At 44.0% G+C, this 22,442-nt stretch overlaps 1 protein-coding gene across 1 annotated transcript in view; it reads right to left on the bottom strand.

The window, feature by feature from the left end:
* Positions 1-6,989: 6,989 nt before the first annotated feature.
* The window catches only part of Mylk3 (myosin light chain kinase 3), a 46,234-nt gene continuing 30,781 nt past the window's right edge, over positions 6,990-22,442 (bottom strand). Inside the window, exons 10-13 of the mRNA XM_038312859.1 lie at positions 15,852-15,980; positions 11,424-11,576; positions 9,648-9,780; positions 6,990-8,170 (exon numbers count right to left, since the gene is read on the bottom strand). Coding sequence (XP_038168787.1) covers positions 8,111-8,170; positions 9,648-9,780; positions 11,424-11,576; positions 15,852-15,980 — 475 coding nt within the window. The 3' untranslated portion in view covers positions 6,990-8,110. The remainder of the gene's footprint in view (positions 8,171-9,647; positions 9,781-11,423; positions 11,577-15,851; positions 15,981-22,442) is intronic.

The raw sequence follows: 22,442 nt of genomic DNA, 5'->3' as shown, positions 1-22,442 counted from the left end.
CCTCCTTCTATTCTCCCCAACTTCCCTCCTACCTCACCCCTCATCCACTCCTCAGTGGTATCTCAGAGAGGGTAAGCCTGTGCTTCTGCCACAAAACAGATGACTGTGCCTGGCTTAGGTTGTTTCCTTTCACCTTTCGGACTTACCCGTCATCAGTACATACATTCCGTCATTCATGTCCTGTCTTAGATTGCCTGGAGGGAACAAGATCTTACCAGTCATTGACTATCAGCCTCTGTTTTGCAGGGTTAAGGGAGAGCTCATAGCTAGACATCATGTTCCTCTGAGCCAACCTTCCATTGAGAGAGTTGACAAATAACTAGATAGACAAGTAGATAATGCTTTGTGATACACATGCTTCTATGACCACAAAACCTCCTAATAAAGGAGTAAAGAATAGCCTATTTAGATTGGTCTACAATGTCTTTAGCAGTTTTAGTTACATCATAATCCAAATTCGTCTTTTTAAATCTAAGGACTCATTGGCATCGTGTCAAATTTTTCTCATATAAGATCTAACCTTTTTCTAACCAGTAACATCTTCATAGTAAACCAAAGTAGGTACAAACATTAGCAGTTCAATGCCATGATTCTAGTATGAAAATTAACAATAAACACACGATTTGTCAAGTCACAATTCTCATATCTTTGTTCTAAACAAAAAAACAAGAAAACGTTTCTGTGATGGGTGAGCTGTGAGTCTTTTTCCTATCCTATAGTCCAATCGCACTGCTGCTTCTAAACTTTCAAAGGTAAGTTTGAGCTGTCCCAGTCTCTGTGTAGCAGCAGAACCTTTTTTGCCACTTTTCCTCATATTCTGAAGAGGAGCTTCAGTCACATGTTTGCCTCCATAACGGTGTTCTATGGCTCTAACAAGTCTTTTTCTCCCAGAGGAGAAATTCTGAGGTACCTGTTTTCAAGGCTTTCCATTTCTACAGCAGAGGAACACCATACTGGAAAATGAATTTTGAGTCCCAAGATATAGTGTAGAAAAACTATCAAACATTCAGTCAGCATTCTTGGGCCAGCTTCAGAGTAAACAGGACTCAGACAAATAGGCAAAGGTCTAGAAATCTGTGTAGCAGGTCTATCAGGAAAGCAGGAATCTTAACCATCACCACAATCTCCTTTCCTTCTCAGACTGCAGCATGATAGCATCAGAGGGGCAGGAACACAGATTCAGCAATCTCTCACTCCATCTCCTCTGGGAAGGTCTCAGCAGCTACTGTGTCATCAGGGCTGGTATTCTTCTGTTCCACGAACGGCACCAAGCTTTCAGGAAGCCATTGAACTTCATTCTCCTCTTGTGAAAAAACACAAATATGTCCTCGACCCCATATTAAAACAGGGTTGGGTCCTTTCCATAAACCAGTGCAAGGCTCTTTCCATTTTTATTTAGTAAAGGTCACTCTGGTGTCATCATGCCAAAATCTATATAAAGCAGATTGCTTACAGGCATCCACATCCAAGAAATTTAGAATAAAAGGGCATAATTTAAGGCATTATGTGATGACTGGGGGTATAATTTCCCCTTTTTTATCTTTTGAAGTTGTGTTTTCAAGAAGACATGGGCACACTCCACAATTCCTTGTCCTTGAGGGTTGTAAGGAATATCTGTTTTATGCTCAATATTCCACTGGGAACAAAATTGCTGAAATGCTTTGCTTGTATATCCAAATCCATTATCCATTTTTATAATTTTAGGAATTCTCATATATGAAAAAACACTTTAAGCAATGAGTTACTGCATGCTTAGTGGCTTCTCCAGTGTGAAGTCTGGCCTTTAAGAAAACTGAATATGTATCAATTGTCACATGCACATATCTTAATTTGCCAAATTCTGCAACAAGAGTAACATCCTTTTTCCATAAATGATTAGGAAGCAGACCTCGAGGGTTTACTGTCAGATGAGGTACAGGTAAATACTATGGGCATACATCACATTGCTTAACAATCTGATGAGCAATTTCTCTTGTTAATCCAAATTGTTTTCTTAAGCTTTTACTATTGTGATGATGCAAAGCATATGACTGCTGAGCAAGCTCAAGTTGAGATAAAGTGGTAAATTGAGTAAATTTATCAGCTAAGGCATTACCTTCAGCCAATGGGCCAGGAAGATTTGGATGGGCTCTAATATGACCCACAAAGCATGGCAATTTTCTTTGATGATTGGCATCTTGAATTTGCTGGGACACTAATTTAACTTTACTATTACTAGGTCCAATGCAGGGGACAGTTTCTATGACTGGAAGAGCTTTAAAGATGTAGTGACTGTCAGTTTATAAATTAAATGCCTTATTCGCAAAAAGCTGGAATACTACAGCAACAGCTCACGGCCCAGCCATTTGAGCTAAAGCCAGAGCTATTTGCACTACATATCCATTACCAACAACAACATACACTGCTCTTTCACTGGAAGAACCATCTATAAAAATTAAATTAGCATCCTTTAAGGGATCTTTCATTACAATTTAAAAAAAAATAAAGGAATGTATTTGTGCAAATTGCAGCAATCGATCAGCAGGAAAAAGATTACCAATTTGGTCTATAAATTGAGCAAACCCAATTGCTCAAGAATCATTGCTTTGAAATAACCAATCAACCTGTTGCTTAGTATAAGAAACATTGATCACATTGGGTCCCCTACCAAAATATGGCCTAGATTCCATCTGGTTTTTCTGTACTAAACAAGCCAAACTATCTTCCTAATCCAAACTGCAAAAGCTCTCATTATCTGACAGGCAACAACATGCATTTTTACAGACTCCTAGGTAGGTGGAGCAGCTCCCTGGGGCTTCATGGTCTCATTAACTCCTCTCAAATCCTGCATCATTCTCATTCTCCAGATTTCTTTTTAACCCCCCAAATAGGAGAAGTCTACATCCTCTCCTCTGCTAAAAACTATTGATCTACTCATACAGGCTTGTCAGGCTTGCAGGCCATGCTGCCTCCAGCCATTCCCTGCCGTTAACTGCAGCAGCAGGAGGCACAACCATCCAAACTTTCCTGTCTCCTGCAGCTCCCTGCTCCCCAGCAGTGACTGCCTGTGGAGCGGAGGAGGCTCCAGTTTGCTGATGACTGCTGGGTCTTGGCAGGATGCAGGTCATGCTCTCTGTGGTTCAGTGGTCCTTCTGGAGGCCAGCAATGGTGGTGACTGACAAACTTAGCTGCATCACAGGCACCCAGGTAACTGCCATTGAAAGGACTTTGAGGCCAAGGCATCCACAGGCTTGGCTGGCTGGGAGCTTAGTCAGGCAGGGACACACTGTTTTCACTACCCCCACTTTCCTTTCCCCAAGCTCTGAGGTACATGGCTGAGCTGCTTTTACTTCTCTGAGCCCAGGAACAGACCTAAAAGGGTGGTGACTCCTCGAGGCCTCAACTTACTGCCATCACTGGGCCATGCATCACGTGTTCCCATCACTCCCCTGCACACTCAGCAGTGGCAGACAGGGGCTATGTAATGGTCTGTCCTGTCCCTTTAAGAGACAAGCCCTACCCACTCCCCCCTCCACACCCTCCCAGGCAGGCAGATCTTCCTTCAACTTCCAGTCTGAGCACTTCCCTTTCCATCTCTCTCCCAAAGAGGCAGCTTCTGCTTCTGCTTCTGCTCTCTTCTCTCCACTTCTCCCCTTCCCCTCTAACCTCTCTCTTTGTTTTTCTATTTCTCTCTGCCTCTCTCTGTTCTTCTCCCTTCTCCCCTTCCCTCCCTTTCCCCTCCATAACCCATTAAATAAATATCCAACCTCACTCTGCATGGCGTGCCTATCCGTCCTGTCTCTCACCCATCATGTGGCTCAGTGCCTAGAACCCGCAGGTCCTCATGGGCCACGGGCCACTTGAAGGCTCCCTGTCTGGGACCTGGCTGCCTTCATGGCCCTCTGTGGTCTCGGTTCCCCCTGCCCGCTGCCTGCCTCCCCTCGGGGAACCTGCAGCATTTTACTCAAACCATAACAGGCTGCACTTCTGAGACCACAGCGCCAGGAGCTTGTCAGGAGCATGAACCAGGCAGTACCTTTGCTTCCCAGAGTCCTGCAGCTGTCCAAAAACGTACCACCATTGTGGGAGGAGCAGGATATTTACAATATCTACAAACTCTAAAAATCTCTGCATTTGTTTCTGCTCCACCCCAGCTCCTCTGGCTATCAAAATATACCCAAGCAAATGTACAGACAGCTGTCTACTCTTTTTCTTGTCCCAAATCTATAATTATATGCAATTTTTTTTTTTTTTTTGGTTTTTCGAGACAGGGTTTCTCTGTAGCTTTGGAGCCTGTCCTGGAACTAGCTCTTGTAGACCAGGCTGGTCTCGAACTCACAGAGATCCGCCTGCCTCTGCCTCCCGAGTGCTGGGATTAAAGGCGTGGGCCACCGCCGCCCGGCTATGCAATTTTTTTTACTCCTGATCATCAACACCTTTCCACATTTATTATTTATTTGAGAGCTCACGTCCACACCTGCGGTGTCTTATTCATCTGTTATGTTCATCACTTGTACCACGGGTCACATATCCTGGCGCCATCTGCTGTGAGCCCCACACTGGGGGGCATCTGTCAGGGGTCCAGCCTTGAAGGGTTTGTTCCAAGGTAGGGGCGTGTGGATTAGAAATGTTACGTAGAAAAAACAGGCACAAAAAAAGGGGACAGAGACACAGAATAGTTGGGAGGACAACATAGTGAATACTGAATTTTTCCGCATTTATTTTACGTAAGTTTTATATACCCCACTCCAAAAGAGGGGGAAGAAGGCAAAAACCTGCTTTACCATGATACAAAGAACAAACAGAGCAATTACCTCTTCAATATCCAAAACATCAAGTAACTATATCCTGAGTTAAGTATTCTGTTGTTTAGGCAGAGGATATAAGGACCACACCTTTAGGCCAAGCATTCTGTAGACAGCCACACCCTGGGTTAAACCTCCTGTCATAACCTTGAAGGAGCAATAATAGGCCTGAACTCTCTGACCTTTAGTCAAGGTGGAATGGATCCACATCCTTGAGCTCTGACAAATGACCATATCAGGCCAAGAGCAAATAACTATGCTCCATTCCTTTTCTTCCAATTATTACATTTTTCCACTCCTGTATGGTTTTCTGCACCTTGAGGGCTTGATATGCATATATGGTTGTGTTTTTCTCATTAAGGCTGACATTGGGATGCTGTGCCCAATCAGTAGTAAAGACGCCAGTAACAGCCACTTGCTCCTGGATCTTTGACCAGGTTGACACCAACTGTAACAAAAACTCCTCATGTCTAAAAACAGCAGCAATATATGGGTTTAAGCACAAATGTTTAGAGGGCAATTTAATAAGGACATCATTTCCATCTAACCCAACAACAGACCCAAGTCTTTCCTAGACACAGGTTTTTGCCTTGTTTTATAAGAGGAAGAATGGGGTCCCTCCTGTGAAGGGGGCTTTAATCCTATTGAAAAAGTTAGTTGTACCTTCAATTCAAATATTTGGCACATTGTTAGACTCTCACAATTTGGTTAAATTGTTGAAGTTGATTTAAATGACTGATTCAGAGGAATGGTGAGAAAATTAAAATTGTACACTTGTTTTGCATTGCTATTGGACAAGCTTGTCTGGATCTGTGCAACAATCTGTGTGTGTTTTCAGGAAGATTCAGCATCCGAGGGTCCTCAGTCCCAGGAGAGTAAGAACCAATCTCGTAGACAGAACTCAGAAGATCAGTTCTAGTCCTTTCCAGGCTGTGGAGACTGCCCTTACATACTTCCCTAGGAAGATAACTGACATTCTGCCAGACCCCTGACTGTCTCTCTAAGATGGTACTCACAGCCCTGCTTCAGATGTCCATTTGTGGTCACCTTGGAGCAGGCTTTCACACGATGGTCCCGGAAACCTCAGCATCCTGACAAGGGCTAGCATCACTGAGGACTGTTGCAATTTGAGAACTACAGCAGCAGAGTAACTTCTTGTCTGCACTCAGGCTCTCTGCCAGAAAGTCTTGTGTGTGTGTGTATGTGTGTGTGTGTGTGTGTGTGTGTGTGTTGGGGTGTGTAAGAAAGCTGTGAAACTGACACACATCTAGCTAAAAACTAAAGGTCACTACAGTGACTGAAAGTCTGGAGGAAAACGGATCTGGGGGCTGAAGAGACGACTCAGTGGTAAACTGCTTGCCATACAAACATGAGGACCTGAACTCAATCCCCAGCAGCCGTGTCATTTCTGAGTTACCATCAGAAAGCTAGACATGACAGTTATCTTTTTCTTCCATAAAGTGTATATCACTGTCCAGAGTTATGAGACTAGAAATTCATAACCAAGAAAGGGGATGTCAGCATGGGTAAGAATTAGAGAGAAGCTGGGGGTACATATCAAGTTTTTAAAGCATATTCAAAATAATCAAATTTGATCTTGAAGGCTGATAGGTTATAAAATTTCAAATGATACTAAAGAAATGTAGGTGGATGATGGTTCTTTTATTTTCTATTTAAATGGAATGTTTTTTTTGAGACAGGGTCTCATTATGTAGCTCAGCTGGCTTCAACTTGAAATCCTCTTGCCTCAGACTTTTGAGTGTTGGGATTGCAGGTATAGCCATTATACCTGGCTAATGTTTTTCTGTTTTTTCTTTTCTTTTCTTTGAGTTTCTCTGTGTAGCCTTAGATGTCCTCACATCTGTAGACAAGACCGGCCTCGAACTCAGATATCTGCCTGCCTCTGCCTCCCGAGTGCTGGGATTAAAGAATGTGCCACCACTGCCTGACCAATATTGACTCTTAAAAGAGGAGTTAAAACATTCGAAGGTTCTTCTCAGATATCCTGAGAGCAGAGTGGAGAAGTATGAGATTGTTGCCCTTAAGTCAGTCCTAATTCTAGGAATTCTTGACACTGGAAACCTTTGTACTGGGAGAAAAAAAAAATGACAGGTCTTTCCTTGCAAAAGAATCTACAGAGTTTTTTCAATGATATTCTTTATTCTTTGAACACTCCATACAGTAGTACAGTGCATAGTGATCGTATCCATCTACCTGCCTCCAGTTCTCCCTAATATCCTCCCACCCCATCTCCTTCCTAGCTTCATATCCTCTTTTCATTTATTGTTTTGCTATTAGGGAACTCCCAAGTCTAACAGTACTGCTCATATGCACATGAGAATGTAGCATCCACAGGGACATGAACAGCTACTACTAGAGGCTGGAGGAGAAGGATTCTCCCTACCCCATCAGCTATCGATTGCCAACAGCTCCACCAATAGGGGTGAACCTCAGGAGTTCCCTCCCATTCGTTTTTGACTGACTTGATCTTGTAGCTACAGAAGCTGTGAGTTGGATGCCTGCGAAAGTCGTGTCTAGGAGACAGCACTTCAGAGCACTCACTCAATTCATCCTCCTCCCCAACTCTTAGATTCTTTCTGTCCACTCTTCTGTGGCTTTCCCTGAGCCTTGGATAGCGGGAGGGTAATAAGATGACTCACCCAGAGCGGAGCCTACTTGCTTTGCGCTTTGCCCGGTTCCCAGTCTGGGCACTCACTACCACCACTGCAGAAAGGAGCGTCTCTGACCAGGTGCAAGCAGCTCAAATCTACCGATTCCTTTTTAAAAATATATTTTATTAATTCTTTGAGGATTTCATACAATATGTTCTGGTCATATTCATTCCCCACTCTTGCCCCTAACCCTTTCCAGATCCATACTTCCCTCGCTGCTGAGTTCTTTAATCATGACAAGTCTAGAATTCAAACTTGACTAAAGCCAGGTAGGACTTCCCTGCCCATCCTGAGCACGCCTTCTCTTATTACCAACAGAAAGGGCACTAGGCAGGAAGCAGTGTATCAGACCTGGTGATCTTACAAGGCAGAGAAACATTCCTAGAGCTTACAAAACCAAACCAAACCAAACACTTTTTATCCACAAGGAGGGCAACAACAACCTTTCTTCCTCCCTAGCTTTCTTCCTTGTCCTTTTCTTCTCTCTTTTTTCTTCTTTTCTTTCTCTCTCTTTCTTCCATCATTCTTTGCAAACCAAGAGGAATCAATGATAGCAAAAGGCCAGGCTACATAAAATCTTGAGTAATCTCTTCATATGACCACCTCACGTTGTCTCAAGAATTCCTGGGCCCAGTGGAGCAGCAGAGTTGAAGATTAGGGACACGTTGGAAATTTCCTTAACCTGTTGACTGCAGTCACCACGTGGAAATGTTTCTTGAAGTAAGGTGGGGGAAGGGGATAAAAGAGAAACAAAGGAATATCTTTAGGTACACTTAAGTGGAAATGATGAAAAAACAAGCCTAGGCATGTAGGCGTATTAAAAACTCGTACCCTAAGTGTGAACAAGTGGGTCTCTGACTCTCGTGCCTTCTCTTGGGCTCTTTTCCTTCTGTTTTCTTTGTCCAATTCCAACGTGTTAGTTTTTGTTTTGTCTTATTATATCTTATTTTATTATTATCCCTTAGAAGCCTGTTTGTTTTCTAATGAGAGGCAGAAAGGAAATGGATCCAGATGAGAGGGGAGGTAGGGAGGGACTGGGAGAAGTAGAGGGAGAGGAAACCATAATCGGGATATATTATGTGAGGAGGAAAAACTATTTTTAATAAATGAAAAATAAATAAAACCGGTGCTCCAAAGGGGGACCGAGTGTCCAGAATAACCAACAGTCACATTCTGAGTCATGACTGAGAAGGAAAGTTATTCTGCCCTTCCAAGTGGAAAATAGAGCTCTCTGGAACAAGTTTTCAAATTATAACTTATAGTCACCAACAGGTCTTCAAATCCAACCTGTGCACTAGAAGCAAATGGTGCAGAAAAGAAAACATACTGACCTATACTACTGGAGTAGTGTAAATGCTTGCTTCACAGGGCTGTGTGCATATTTGTGCTTAAGTCCTGGATCCAAGGAAAGGGGTTTTGCTTTCACTGTCTGTTTCTGAGTTGAGGGAAATATAGGTGGGGGTTTCTTGTTTATTTGTTTGTTTGTTTGATGCTGAGGTTTGAACCAAGAGCCTCACACATGCCCAGCCCAGCACAAAATCCTGTTGTTGTGTCTCCCCATGGGGATCTAAGTCAACACCAAAATCTTGGAAAGCTAGTTCCCTGGAAAACAATTGCTGTTAAGACAGGTTCTGTGTTGATGGGACCAAACGGATCCATGGTGAATAACATGTAAAATATGGGTTTTCCATCTCACATCTCTGAAATGTGACAGGATCAAGCCTCTAGCTACACACGGGTAAGCCAGGATCCTGCCTGCTGTCGCCACTGAGAATATGCACTTAGTTTCATCCTGGTACTTCAAGAATTCAGACAGTTAACGGCTAACATCATTTTTATACCAGTGATTTCTGATCTGTGGCATGTTTGTTTGTTTGTTGGTTGTTTATTTGTAACCTGATCTCACTATGTAGCCCTGGCTGTCCTGGAACTTGATATGTAGAGTAAGCCAGCCTTGAACTCAGTGATCTGCCTTCCTCTTCCTCTGCCTCTCAGGTCACTGAGATTAAAAGCATCTACCATCATGCCCAGTCCTGTGTCACCTCGTAATCCAGCTAGCATCTGCGACATGAGAGTTTTCCCTTTAAATAATCATGGTATCAGGAATCCATGTATTAGTTAAAATTTGGCTGTAATTCTTTCAAAGGACAGAAGACAAACGTGGCTTTTACTGAAGGAAAAAACAAAATACCTTCCATTTGCTCTGGGCCATATATTTCTGCAGCAACAACTGGGATCTGAGACGGACGTTGGATCCCGAGGCTTTGGCAGGCAAATGGTTTAACCACTCGTGTTTCAGGCACTGTGTGGCGCTCATCCTGCAGCTGTGGAGTCAAACGCAGTAGAAAGTTTGAGTTGCACTAGCCTTTGAGAGTTGTCTAAAAGCCTGTTCCACTGGGTAGGAAGCCTGAGTCGATGGCGCAGGTTCATCACTCAGGCAGATTCACGCAGGCACCCGACCTTCCGTTCCTCACAATATCCAGGAAGTTGTCAGTGGAAGTTTCCTGACCTCCGGGGAATCTTGCTTCCCAGTGACTCACAATCACCTCCCGTGAAGGGCTAGGGAAACTAAGGCAGAGCAAAGGAAGACTCGCTTGGATTGCTCTTAGGAGAATGTGGCTCATCTGAACCTACAAGTCTGGGGTTTCCACCTAGAAGGTTTTCACAGTACAAAGAGAGCAGTGAGTTTTCCTAAAGTCTGGACTCTTGGGCCTTTCTCCTGGGGGGATGTACTTTTGATGTCATTGATTATTTTCAATTATTTTATGTCTGAGTATCAAAAATTTTAAGTCAACTTGACACAAGCTAGGGTCATCTGAGAAGAGGAAACCTCAATTGAGAAAATGCTTTCATAAGATTGTCTGTGGGCAAGTCTATAGGACATTTTGTTGATTTGTGATTGGTGGGAGGAGGACCCAGCCCATGGTAGGTGGTGCCATTCCTGGGCTGGTGCTCCTGGGTTCCATAAGAAAGCAGGCTGAGCAAGCCATGCAGAGCAAGCCAGTAAGCTGCACCCCTCCATCGTCTCTGCCTCAGCTCCTGCCTCCAGATTCCGAGCCTTTGTGAGTTCCTGTCCTCACTGCTTTGGATGGCAGAAACTGTGCATGCAATAGACCCTTTCCTCCCCAAATTTGCTGTCAGCATGGTGTTTCACCACTGCAATAGTCACCCTAAGACACTGCTGAAATCTAGAGAGGCCTTTGTGACCAAGAAACGAAGCACTCAGACCTGTATTCTGAAGGATGACGCCTTCATATCTTGTGGTGACTATTAGTTTAACTTTGTAAAGATGTGTTGTATTTGTCTACCTTGCCTGCCTAAGGTACCTGATTGGTCTGACAAAAAGCTAAATGGCCAATAGCTAGGCAGGAGGTATAGGCAGGACTTCCGGGCAGAGAGAGTAAGTAGGAGGAAGAATCTAGGTTCCAGAGAGACAGAGGAAGATAGAGAATAAAAACAAGAGACAGCAGGGAGATACCAGGGGGCAGCCAGACACAGAGGAAGCAAGAAAGCAGAACATACAGAGTGAAAGAAAGGTAAAAAAAAAAAAAAAGCCCTGAGGCAAAACACAGATGAAGAGACACAAGTTAAATTAAGTTAAAGAGCTAGTGAGACAAGCCTAAGCCAAGGCTGAGCACTCATTACTAAGTCTCCATTTCATTATTTGGGAGCTGGCAGGTGGGATAAAGAAAGAGCTCGGATATAATATCTCAACTTTTTTTTTCAATGTTAACTCTTTGTAAGTGATAACTTGGGAATAGGACTCACTTGTAATATAACTCTTTCTAAGATTCTGACTTGTCTAGTTTTTAGAGTAATTCCCGTTGTCCTGCTGCTGCTCCTTTTAATCTTCCACACAAGTAACAGACTAAGAAATCCCCCAGGATGAAAGGATTCAGCATTCCAGCTCAGCACACAGACCGGGGTCTGTTATAATGGTCACTGAGTGACTAGAAATTAAAAATACCTCTTTTCTTTGACCAGCAACCGGGAAACAAAGTCCTTGGCATCCTCTGACAGCCCCTTGAAGGTATCAGCATCAAAATCCCAGCTACAGTTCACAATGAAATTCATGGTCTCTGCATCTGTTTCCCCTAGAAATGGGGACAAACCACTGAGTCTACAGAGGAGAGAAAGGACCATGAGTGGAGTCACACGCTCAGTGTGTCACACGCTCAGTGAGTCACACGCTCAGTGTGTCACGAGCTCTATTTCCATTGCTTCTCCACTGCCTGTGGTTCCACGTGTTCACGTGAAGGAGGCGGGGGGGGGGAGGACATTCTGAACAGCCTATCACATATCACCCTTTCAATATCTCTAGAGGATCTGTAGAGTGGAGTCTAACACAATGTGTCCAGCTGTCAAGTGTGTTTCTGTTTATTTTTGTTATCGAGACGGTGCCTTTCTAGTTAACCCTTGCTATTCTGTAACTCACTATGTAGACCAGGCTGTCCGTGAACTCAGAGAGATCTTCCTGCCTTTGCCTCCTGAGTGTTGGGATTAAAGGTGTGTGCCACCATGCCCAGTGTGTGTATTTATTTAAAAATAGCTTTTTATTTCTCTGGGACAGCTAGGTGCTAATAGATACTATTGTCTTTCAAACTAATGAAATATTGGCTTTACTATGCTCAGGCTAAGGCAGAGAGACAAGATAACCTAACTTTGCCGTCCCTTCTTCTCTTGCTCCTCCCCACCCCGTCATGGTCCAGTTAAGTCTGGACTCTTCCAGATGCCTCATACCTAGAACAAAACCCTTTCCCTCAGTCATACCTAGAGCGGTCACGTCCTCATCTTCATTCCTTTAGTGCCGAACCCACAGGATTGGTGTTTATGCGCTCCCTTCCAGGGGACTCGGCCTCTCCAAACCAAGCTGCTGATCTGACTGTCCTGAGGTATGCAGGGATCACTTGCTTCTGCTGGTTTCTGCCACCCACCATATTTGACTTCAAATTCTAGAGTCTAACTCCTCATGGCTTCTTTCTTCCGCCTGCTCTAGCCATCCGCCTTTCCTCACCTACTGGGTGAATGTCCTCTCTCTGGCGTCTGGAGCCTCCTGTGTCCTCTGGAGCACCCACCACATGGGCATCTATCTACTAAGAAGCCTCCAGCACCCTCTGGGGCCCCACCCCTTGAGCAACCCTTACACACTTCCCTCCATTGGAACCCTCCCTTTTCCCAAGAGCCTCTCCTGCCCACCTCCAGCTGTTTTCTCTTCTACTTGCTCTAACCAGGCATCTCTCATCTTCTACTCCATGCCACCCTGGAGCTGCCTGCTTTGTCTACAGTGTGCCAGGAAGCTCCTCTCACCTTCCTGGGGCCCTATCACATATGGAGAGGCCCCGAATTGACATTGTTGTCACCACAACACTTACCTCCTCTGCTCCCTTTGTTCTCGGCTCCTTTAGGAGCATCCTTGCCTCCCCTGAGGAGCTGCAGCCCTTGTGGCCTCTAGGAGTCTCCTTCAGGCAGAGCTCCTATCTGCGGACCTTGGTCCTCACGGCTACACTGTTCTCAGCTCTCAGCTCCCTCTTGGAGCTTACCCGAACCTCCCTTGGGTGGAGTTCCTTTTTCAGCTCCTCCTTCTTTCTGTCTTGGGCTCAGGTTTTATTAAACCTCACTGTCTTACTGCAAATGGTTTGGTCCCAGTTCAGCTCAATCATTGGCCAAAAATTGGCACACTCGGTTTTCAAATTCTCCCCAATCACAACAGCTTCTGCCACCATACAAAGGACCACAAACCTCTTAGATTTAAACTTTCCCTGCTCTACGGTCCCCAAAGTCTCCACTCTCCACTCTTTACAATCTTTTATCTCTACAATTTCTCTGCACTCTGCTCTCGAGGAATCTTCTGAGACTATTGTGTAAACACTCTTTATCTCAGCATTTGAAAATTCACTGAATGTGGTTAAAGAATCTGTCACCAAAAAACAACTTGAAACTTAACACAAAAGATTTCAAATTAATTTGCTATATGTGATTTAACTGCTATAAAAAATAGATCTGCTTACAGTATATGTAACTTGAATTCAACTCTTGTTTAGAAAAAAATAGATGTTTTAAATAGCAGTCATGTGGCTTGCCTCCATCTTGACTGATGACCTCATTAGGATGGAAGCAAACACATGGCTGGCAGTCACCTTTACTAAGGTTAAAGGGTACATACCATGAAACTTTACCACCATCTTGGTGAAGATGATCATGTGGTATAAACCAACTAAAACAACCATCATAAAACTTCTTAGTCCTACTAGGCCCTCTGCGTATCATTGTATCTCCTTTTAGAGGAAGGAGGCAACAGCCGGTCGCCAAAATATCTTGAATTAGGATGGAGTTTTGTTTGATGAGAAATTCCTAAGGTTATAAAGGTCTACACAGGTTAATAGAAACTGGCTTAGAGCTGTATGCATAACTACATATGTCTTTGTTAACTGTGTTCAACAACAGGCTTCTAGAAAACTTAAATAAGGAATAACATGTTTGATAAATAAGGTTTATAAATTCCCAAGGTCTTCTTGGGATAACAGTAACAGACTTGAAGATACATGTCTAGCCGCTTTGTCTTTGCTAATTTTATTAAGCTTTAGCTATTGGATAAACTGGCCCATATAAGAAACTGTGATATTCTGTAATCATGTACTATAAAAAGATCAAGAAAATAAGGACCCAAATCCCTCTATAGATTGTATTTAAAGTTCCCAGTCTCTCTATGAACTGTATTTATAGTCTAAAGTTTTATTTTGATACTAAAGAATCTTCAACTCAAATTTTTAAGGCCCAAACTTAACGGGGATAAAACTAAAATCCTAATCTTATGAAAGCTACTAACTTGTAAACTGTTAAAAAATAATTAAGACTTGCAAGTTAATGGTCAGTTACCTTACTAAAAATGATCAGATTCTTTCATGTGCTTGGAACTAGCCTCATAGTCACGCTAAGTACAAATGCAATTTATTTAGTGAGCTTTATGTAGCCTCCTGTGTATGTTCCCAAGGTTAAGCCAAATGTAAGTAACTAAAAACAAGTCAAGTTCGCTTATATCAAGTATACTTAATAGATAATGGACCTCAGACTCTTCAGAGATCTATAAATATAGCAGTTAAAGTGTTTGACATCAAATTGGATCCTGGACAACCTTCCCAGCATCACTCAGTACCTGTGGCTCCTCCCAGCATCACTCAGTACCTGTGGCTCCTCCCAGCATCACTCAGTACCTGTGGCTCCTCCCAGCATCACTCAGTACCTGTGGCTCCTCCCAGCATCACTCAGAACCTGTGGCTCCTCCCAGCATCACTCAGTACCTGTGGCTCCTCCATCCCTCCCAGCATCACTCAGTACCCATGGCTCCCCCCATCCCCCCCAGCATCACTCAGAACCTGTGGCTCCTCCCAGCATCACTCAGTACCTGTGGCTCCTCCATCCCTCCCAGCATCACTCAGTACCCGTGGCTCCCCCCATCCCCCCCAGCATCACTCAGAACCTGTGGCTCCTCCCAGCATCACTCAGTACCTGTGGCTCCTCCCAGCATCACTCAGTACCTGTGGCTCCTCCATCCCTCCCAGCATCACTCAGTACCTGTGGCTCCTCCATCCCTCCCAGCATCACTCAGTACCTGTGGCTCCTCCATCCCTCCCAGCATCACTCAGTACCTGTGGCTCCTCCCATCTCTCCCAGCATCACTCAGTACCTGTGGCTCCTCCCAGCATCACTCAGTACCTGTGGCTCCTCCATCCCTCCCAGCATCACTCAGTACCTGTGGCTCCTCCATCCCTCCCAGCATCACTCAGTACCTGTGGCTCCTCCATCTCTCCCAGCATCACTCAGTACCTGTGGCTCCTCCCAGTATCACTCAGAACCTGTGGCTCCTCCATCCCTCCCAGCATCACTCAGTACCTATGGCTCCTGACAGCACTTCTCATCTGCCCCCTACCCTAAACCTCTACCTCCCAGGGACTGGGATTCCCTTTCCCCAGCTTCTCTTTTCTATATAAACTCATTCTTTGTGGCAAGCATTTGGCTCCTGGTTCCTCTCTTGCCTTCTTGGTCCCCTGGCCCCCACCCCTTCTTCTCTTCCTCTCTCATTCTTCATCCCATCCGCAGGGCTCGGTTCAGTCTGGACTCTTCCAGGCGCCTCTGGATGTCCTCCCCCTCATAACTACACCGAAACCTTCTCCTCAACCACACTTAGGAACAGTCACGCCCTCATCTTATTCAGTATCTAGAAGTAAGATCCATTTGTAGCACATCCTTAGCTGGCTGCCTTTCTTCTGTCTCACTAGTCTGCTCCTCTATGAGTGGTCCTGAGAACACCCCCAAAACTGTGTTTTTCCGTTTCTAAAAGTACCACCATAAGACGGATAGCCCCAGTCCCACCCAGAACGAGGTCCTGGGTACTCACAGCATGTAGGTGATAACTCCCACACTCCACATGTCTGTCGGGAAGGAGACAAACTCATAGTTAACAACTTCTGGGGCCAGGAACTCTGGGGTCCCAAAGTTCACTTTTAACTTCTCCCGAGGCTTGTACCTGAGGAAAAGGGAGAGAATGCGGTGCACCATGGGAGAGAACATGTGGATGCCTATGTGGATTCTACCTGTCAGGCCTGTTGCGTGGACCCGACACTCACACTACACTCATTTCCCAGGGAATAGCCACACCTCAGACATGCCTTCCAGCCTTAACTTAGCGGTAGAGCAGAAAGCTACACTCCTTCCAGCCACTTACAATCTGAAGATGAGAGAAGACTCGTGTATCGTACTTGGTGTAACCCACGTGAATGAGCACAGACAAATGGGGCAGAGCGTCTGGAGAGTGACTGCTCTGTTGGTTTACACAACATGCTAGAGGGATCATAGTAAGAAAAAGAAACACAGGTCATCCTCAGCTATCATTAGAGAAATACAAATTAATAATAAAACGTGGCCCCTTATGCACCTATATAAATGTCTATAGTGCTAAAACACACACACATACGGGGAGGGAGAGAGACTCTAGCAAGTGTTAACTAGAATGCAGAGAATTCCCATCCTTTATGGAGAGAAGGTGAGGAATGTGAAACGGAGCAGACACTGGGGAAAACAGAAAAGTCAGCAGGGTGTGGTGTCTTAAACTGTGATTCTAACACCCAGGAGGTGAACACAGGAGGACCAAGATGAGTTTGAGACCAGGATAAGTTACACAATGAGTTTAAGCAAGCTTGGATGACTGACCCTGTCCCAACAAAACAAAATCCTGAGAGATGACCAATCAGAAAATTAAAAATGTTTTGGGCATGTATTCAAAAGTATTAAAAGTGGAGCTCCAGGGGACAGTTGTGACTTTCTTCTGTCCCCTTTCCACACCCTATGTCCTGAGATATGATATTCTTTCCACCAGAAGTGGGAATGCCTTGCTGCATTCCTCTGATGCTGGGGCTGGCCACCGGAATTGCTTTAGTCAAAGGAATTTGAGTAAAAAAAAAATGACACTGAATCAATAATCAAGCTAGGCTGTAACTGCCCCTGTGTTACAGCTATGAGAAGAGAGTGAGAACACACTGCTTATCTGACCTCACCGAGGGGCTGGAGAGATGGCTCAGTGGTTAGGAGACGGGAATGTTTACAGAACACCTAGATGCCCAGAACCCGTGTGGTGGCTCACAATCATTTGTAACTCCAGTTCCAGGGGATCCAGTGCCTTCTTCTGGCCTCTGTAGACACTGTACATGTGTGCACAGACATACATACAGGCAAAACACACATATACATATACAAATACATATACATGTAATTAGATAAAATGTAACACTAACTAAACTGAGCCAGCTTAATGATCTCAAGTAGTGGTGTGTAGGTAAATGTTCAAAATTAGTTGTCTAGAATTTTTTAAGACTTGATTTGCAGTACAGTTTGGGTGATGTAAATACTGGTTTTGCCAGGGTAGTTTCAAGGAACAAAAATGAAGTCACTGAGTGGTAAGAGTCAGTGGCCTGTCAGTAACATTCAAGCTTTTGAGCCTAACATTCAGGATTCTTCTTGAGTGCATTCATCCCCTACTGTGCTCTCCTTAGTTTGCTCTGCTCACACTCACACATCTGTCCTCAGGCCATAACTAGTGCCTTCCCTGCCCCTTCTCCATCTCCCTCCCCCGATTCCTCTCTGCAGCTCCTGCTCACACTGGCTCTGGATCTCAGGAAAGCACCGAAGCTGATTACGTTCATCAATTTGTAAAAACTGGAAAATATCACAAATCAATCCTGTGTCCCCACTTCCCTCCTCTTCTGGGCTGGTCGTTGAACATTCGCCAGCATATCAGTCCCTGCCCATGGCAAGTCCAGGCCATGAGAGAAGCGTCCCTCATCCCAGGAACTTCTAGCGAAGCATCTAACTTCTTCTCACTCTGATTGAGTGTGTCACTGTGACTGACATATGCCAACTGGCATTCCAGTGCGTCTTGCCAATCTTATATGTGCTGTCCAATAAGTACAAAATTATGCCACAAGGATACAGAAAAGAGGGTTTTAATGTATCAAAAACATTTTTCTATTATGGCTTTGCCAGGGGCCACAGGACAACCACAGGTACACAGTGCTTCTATGGCACTGCACTCCACTGAGTGGTGGACATTGGTTATGGGAAAAGTCTAAAACAATCTGCTGGAGACAAATGGCGATAATGAGAAATAGGCTTAAAAGCATGACTCTCTTGTATAAGACACACACATATGTGCAAAATAACCCCAACTTTAGAAGACATTATTTAGGAATCTATGAAGCAGGTTTTCTAAATTGCAGATAGATAGGTTTATATTGTTCACTGAAGGTGGTGGGGTGACAATCTTCTGTTATAGAAACAGCATATGAGGCAACAAAATATATCTTTCATTCCTGCAAATAGGTAAACACTTCAAACAGTGGAGGAGTGAGTGACCCCAAAGGACTGCCACTGTGATTCAGGATGCTGCCTGGAAACAGGGGCAGAAGCCAGAGGCTAACTGCAGGTGAGTAGCTCTGCCTCTGGTGGATGGTGGGGAAACAGTAGGGGGAGACACTTAGCAGCTCAGAAACCACAAAGACAGGTCCTGGGGGAAACAGCCATGAACATGGCAGAAAATCTGGCCACACACACACACACACACACACACACACACACACACACACACTCAATCTTAGCACTCAGAGGGGTGAGGAAGGAAGATCACAAGTTTGAGGCCAGCCAAGGGCTGCATAATAAGACCTGTCTCAATAACAAACCAATAAACAAAGCACTGGCTATAATCCCAACACTAAAGAGGTGGAAGTCAGAAGATCAAGACTTAAAGGTCAAGGTCATTTTCACTGTAGAACAAGTTTGAGGCATCAGAGACCATTTCCTGTTGCCTACAAGATGCAGGACTCTCAGCTGCTTCTCCAGCACAATGTCTGCTGTGCCATGAAGATGGTGGACTGAACTTCTGAAACTATAAGCAAACCACCTCAATTAAATATTTTTCTAATAGGAGCTGCCATGGTCATGGTGTCTCTTCACAGCAATAGAAACCCTAAGTAAGAGCCAGCGACCTAGGCTGGAGCAGGCCTGAGATGGCAAGCTCCATAGAAGCAGGTACAAGGGAACAACTGGTGAGCCGGTGGGCCAGAGACAGATATTGCTGTGGGTCCAGGTGTGAATCTGGGACCTTCAAGGGAGTAGACCTGAGGCAGGACCTCTGCAGGCCTGGGCATCAGTCTGGGACCTCTGAGGTAGTAGGCCTAAACCAGGGCCTCTGCGGGTCGAGGAATACCCGAGTCTGGGACCTCCAAGGGAGTAGATTGGAGCCAGAGACCTTTGCAGAACCAACCCCAAGCCAAGGACCTCCGCAGGAGCGGGTCCAGACCAGGGACATTTACAAAAATAGGTCTGAGCCAGCAACCTAGGCCAGAGCAGGCCTGAGGCAGCAAACTTCACAAGAGCAGGTACAGGGAAGCAACTGCTGAGCCAGTGGGCCAGACCCAGAAACTGCTGTGGGCCTGGGCATGAATCTTGGACCTCCGAGGAACAAGACAAGGCTGTGACTCCCTCCATATTTATTCAATATAGTTCTTGAGATCCTAGCTAGAGCAATAAGACAACAAAAGGAGATCAAAGAGATACAAATCAAAAAAAAAGTCAAACTCTCACTATTTGTTGATGATATGATTGTTTACATAATCAACCCCAAAAATTCTGCCAAGGAACTTCTACAACTCATAAACACTTTCAGTAATGTAGCAGGATACAAGATTAACTAAAAAAAATCAATAGCTTTAGAAGCAGTGATTGTTATAAACCTTAGTTTTCACTATGGCAAAAAGAGATCTTTGGAGGTCCTGGTCCTACATACTTCATATATCACTAAGAGATGATACGAAGCAACAGAACAGGAATGCAAAATATGCAGCAAAACTTTATTGAAATGCAGTAAGTGCAGACTGTATATGTTTGTGTAAAAGCAAAAATGAATCCATTGACATTTTGTGGTTTTATTTTTGTTCAGTTTAGGGAATGGGTTCCATGTTTCCAATTTCTTTCTCACTCAAGGAAACTAATCTGTCAATCGATGATCTGCATTTTCAAAAACTTTACTTAATGGAATAGGAGTGATTTGCCGAGCTCTTGTGCAAAAGTAGCTTAGTGAAACCAATTAATAAGCCATGAATGGCTTAAGAGATACTGCTTATATTACTGAAACATTAACATTAATTTTAAGGAAGAATTTTGAGAATATTTTCAAAACTATTTTCCCAAAAGAAAAGACAGAAAATAGATTTATCTATTATTTCTCCAAAACAACCCTTTTGTGGAACTGTGTGGTTCCAGTTACTGGGAGCCTGTTCTTACACCTGTAAGAATGGCCAGGATAAAAAACACTGATGACAACTTATGCTGGAGAGGCTGTGGGGAAAAGGGAACACTCCTACATTGCTGGTGGGAATGCAAGATGGTACAATCCCATTGGATATCACTGTGGCGATTTCTCAGAAAATTAGGAAACAGCCTTCCTCAAGACCCAGGAATACCACTTTTGGGTATATAAGGATGCTCAATCGTGACACAAAGACATGTGTTCAGCTATGTTCATAGCAACATTGTTTGTCATAGCCAGAACCTGGAAACAACTTAAATGCCACTCAACCGAAGAATGGATAAGGAAAATGTGGTCCATTTACACAATGGAGTACTACACAGCAGAAAAAAAATAACATCTTGAAATTTGCAGGCAAATGGATGGAGCTAGAAAACATCATTTTGAGTGAGGTTAACCCAGATCCAGAAAGACAATCATCATATATACTCACTCACAAGTGGTTTTTGAACATAAAGCAAAGAAAACCAGCTCACAAATCAAAATCCCAGAGAACCTAGACAACAATGAGGACCCTAAGAGAGACATACATAGATCTAATCTACATGGAAAGTAGAAAAAGACAAGATCTCCTGAGTAAATTGGAAGCATGGGAATCTTGGGAGAGGGTTGAAGGGGAGGGGAGAGGCAGGGAGGGGATCAGAGAAAAATGTAGAGCTCATTAAAAATCAATAAATAACATATATATATATATATATATATATATATATATATATATATATATTTTAAAAAAAGTCTCACCACAAAAAAAGAAACCCTAAGTAAGACAGCTACTATATTCAGAACTATGCAGGAAATTCCCAAAGAAGACTCATTCTTGGAGGAAAAGAATTGGGGGGAAGCTTGGAGGATAGGCATACAACTTCAGTTAGCATCCTAAATGAGACTATAGGTTTTGTGGGAAGTCTTTCTAAATACCATGGGTCTGCTGCAGTCTCTTCTGGGAACCCATGCTGCCAGCTGTGCCAGTTGTGGGTGTGGAACTGTCAAGACTGAGAAGTAAAACTGTGTCCATATTAGGCTCTATGAACTTTAAGGGTCTTTAAGATATTTTAAAAATTATATACAAGGAGGGCTAGAGAAATGGCTAGGTGGTTAAGAGCACTGACTGCTCCTTCAGAGGTCCTAGGTTTAGTTCCCAGCACACATATGGAGATTCACAACTCCAGTTCCAGGGATTTGACATCCTCTTCTGACCTCTGTGGGCATTCCACACATGCTGTGCAGATACACATGCAGGCAAAACACCCATCCACATAAAATAAGAATAAATCAATTTTTTTTAAATTATATATAAGAGCCAGTGAGATACTCTGGGTAAATGTGCTTGCTGCCAAGCCTGATGCCCTGAGCTCAGTTCCTAGGACCCATTTATAGAGAAGAAAGAACTAACTCCTAGAGGCTGCCCTCTGACCTCCACACAGCATCTGCAGCATGCACCGTGCATCCCTGTCCCACATGAATAAATGCAACAAAAAATTTTAATTGTATGCAATCCACTTAATGCACTGAAACTTGAGGACCTGATAGAGTTTGCACTAGCATTTAAGAACCCATTTAGGCCTCACGATCTGAGGGTGATCTCCATATGAGCAAGAACGTCATTATGCCACCACTGTACTAAATTCATATTTTTGATTTTTTTTAAGATTTTTTGTTTGTTTGTTTTTCGAGGTAGTGTTTCTCTGTATAGCTTCAGAGCCTGTTCTGAAACTCCCTCTGTAGATCAGGCTGGCCTCGAACTCAAACTCACATAGATCCTTCTGCCTCTGCCTCCTGAGTGCTAGGATTAAAGACGTGTGCCGCCACCACCGGCAAAGATTGATTGATTGATTGATTGATTGATTGATTGATTGATTGATTGATTTTTATGTACACAGGGGGCTTGCCTGTATGTATGACTGTGTGAGGATGCTAGATCCCCTGGAACTGGAACTACAGACGGTTATGACCTGCCATACGGGTGCTGGAAATTGAACCCGATTCCTTTAGAAGAGCAACCAGTGCTCTTAAGCGCTGAGCCATCTCTCCAGTCTCCCACTGTACTAAATTCTAATCTAGTCTTCAGTGGCTCCAAATCCACTTATCAGAGCACCACCCTATTCTGTGACATATGTGTTTTCACATGCA

This window comes from Arvicola amphibius, chromosome 15 (genome assembly GCF_903992535.2).
Source record: "Arvicola amphibius chromosome 15, mArvAmp1.2, whole genome shotgun sequence".
Taxonomy (NCBI): Eukaryota; Metazoa; Chordata; class Mammalia; order Rodentia; family Cricetidae; genus Arvicola; species Arvicola amphibius.
The sequence above is the reverse complement of the archived record's forward strand: the minus strand, read 5'-3'. Positions and strand labels throughout refer to the sequence as shown.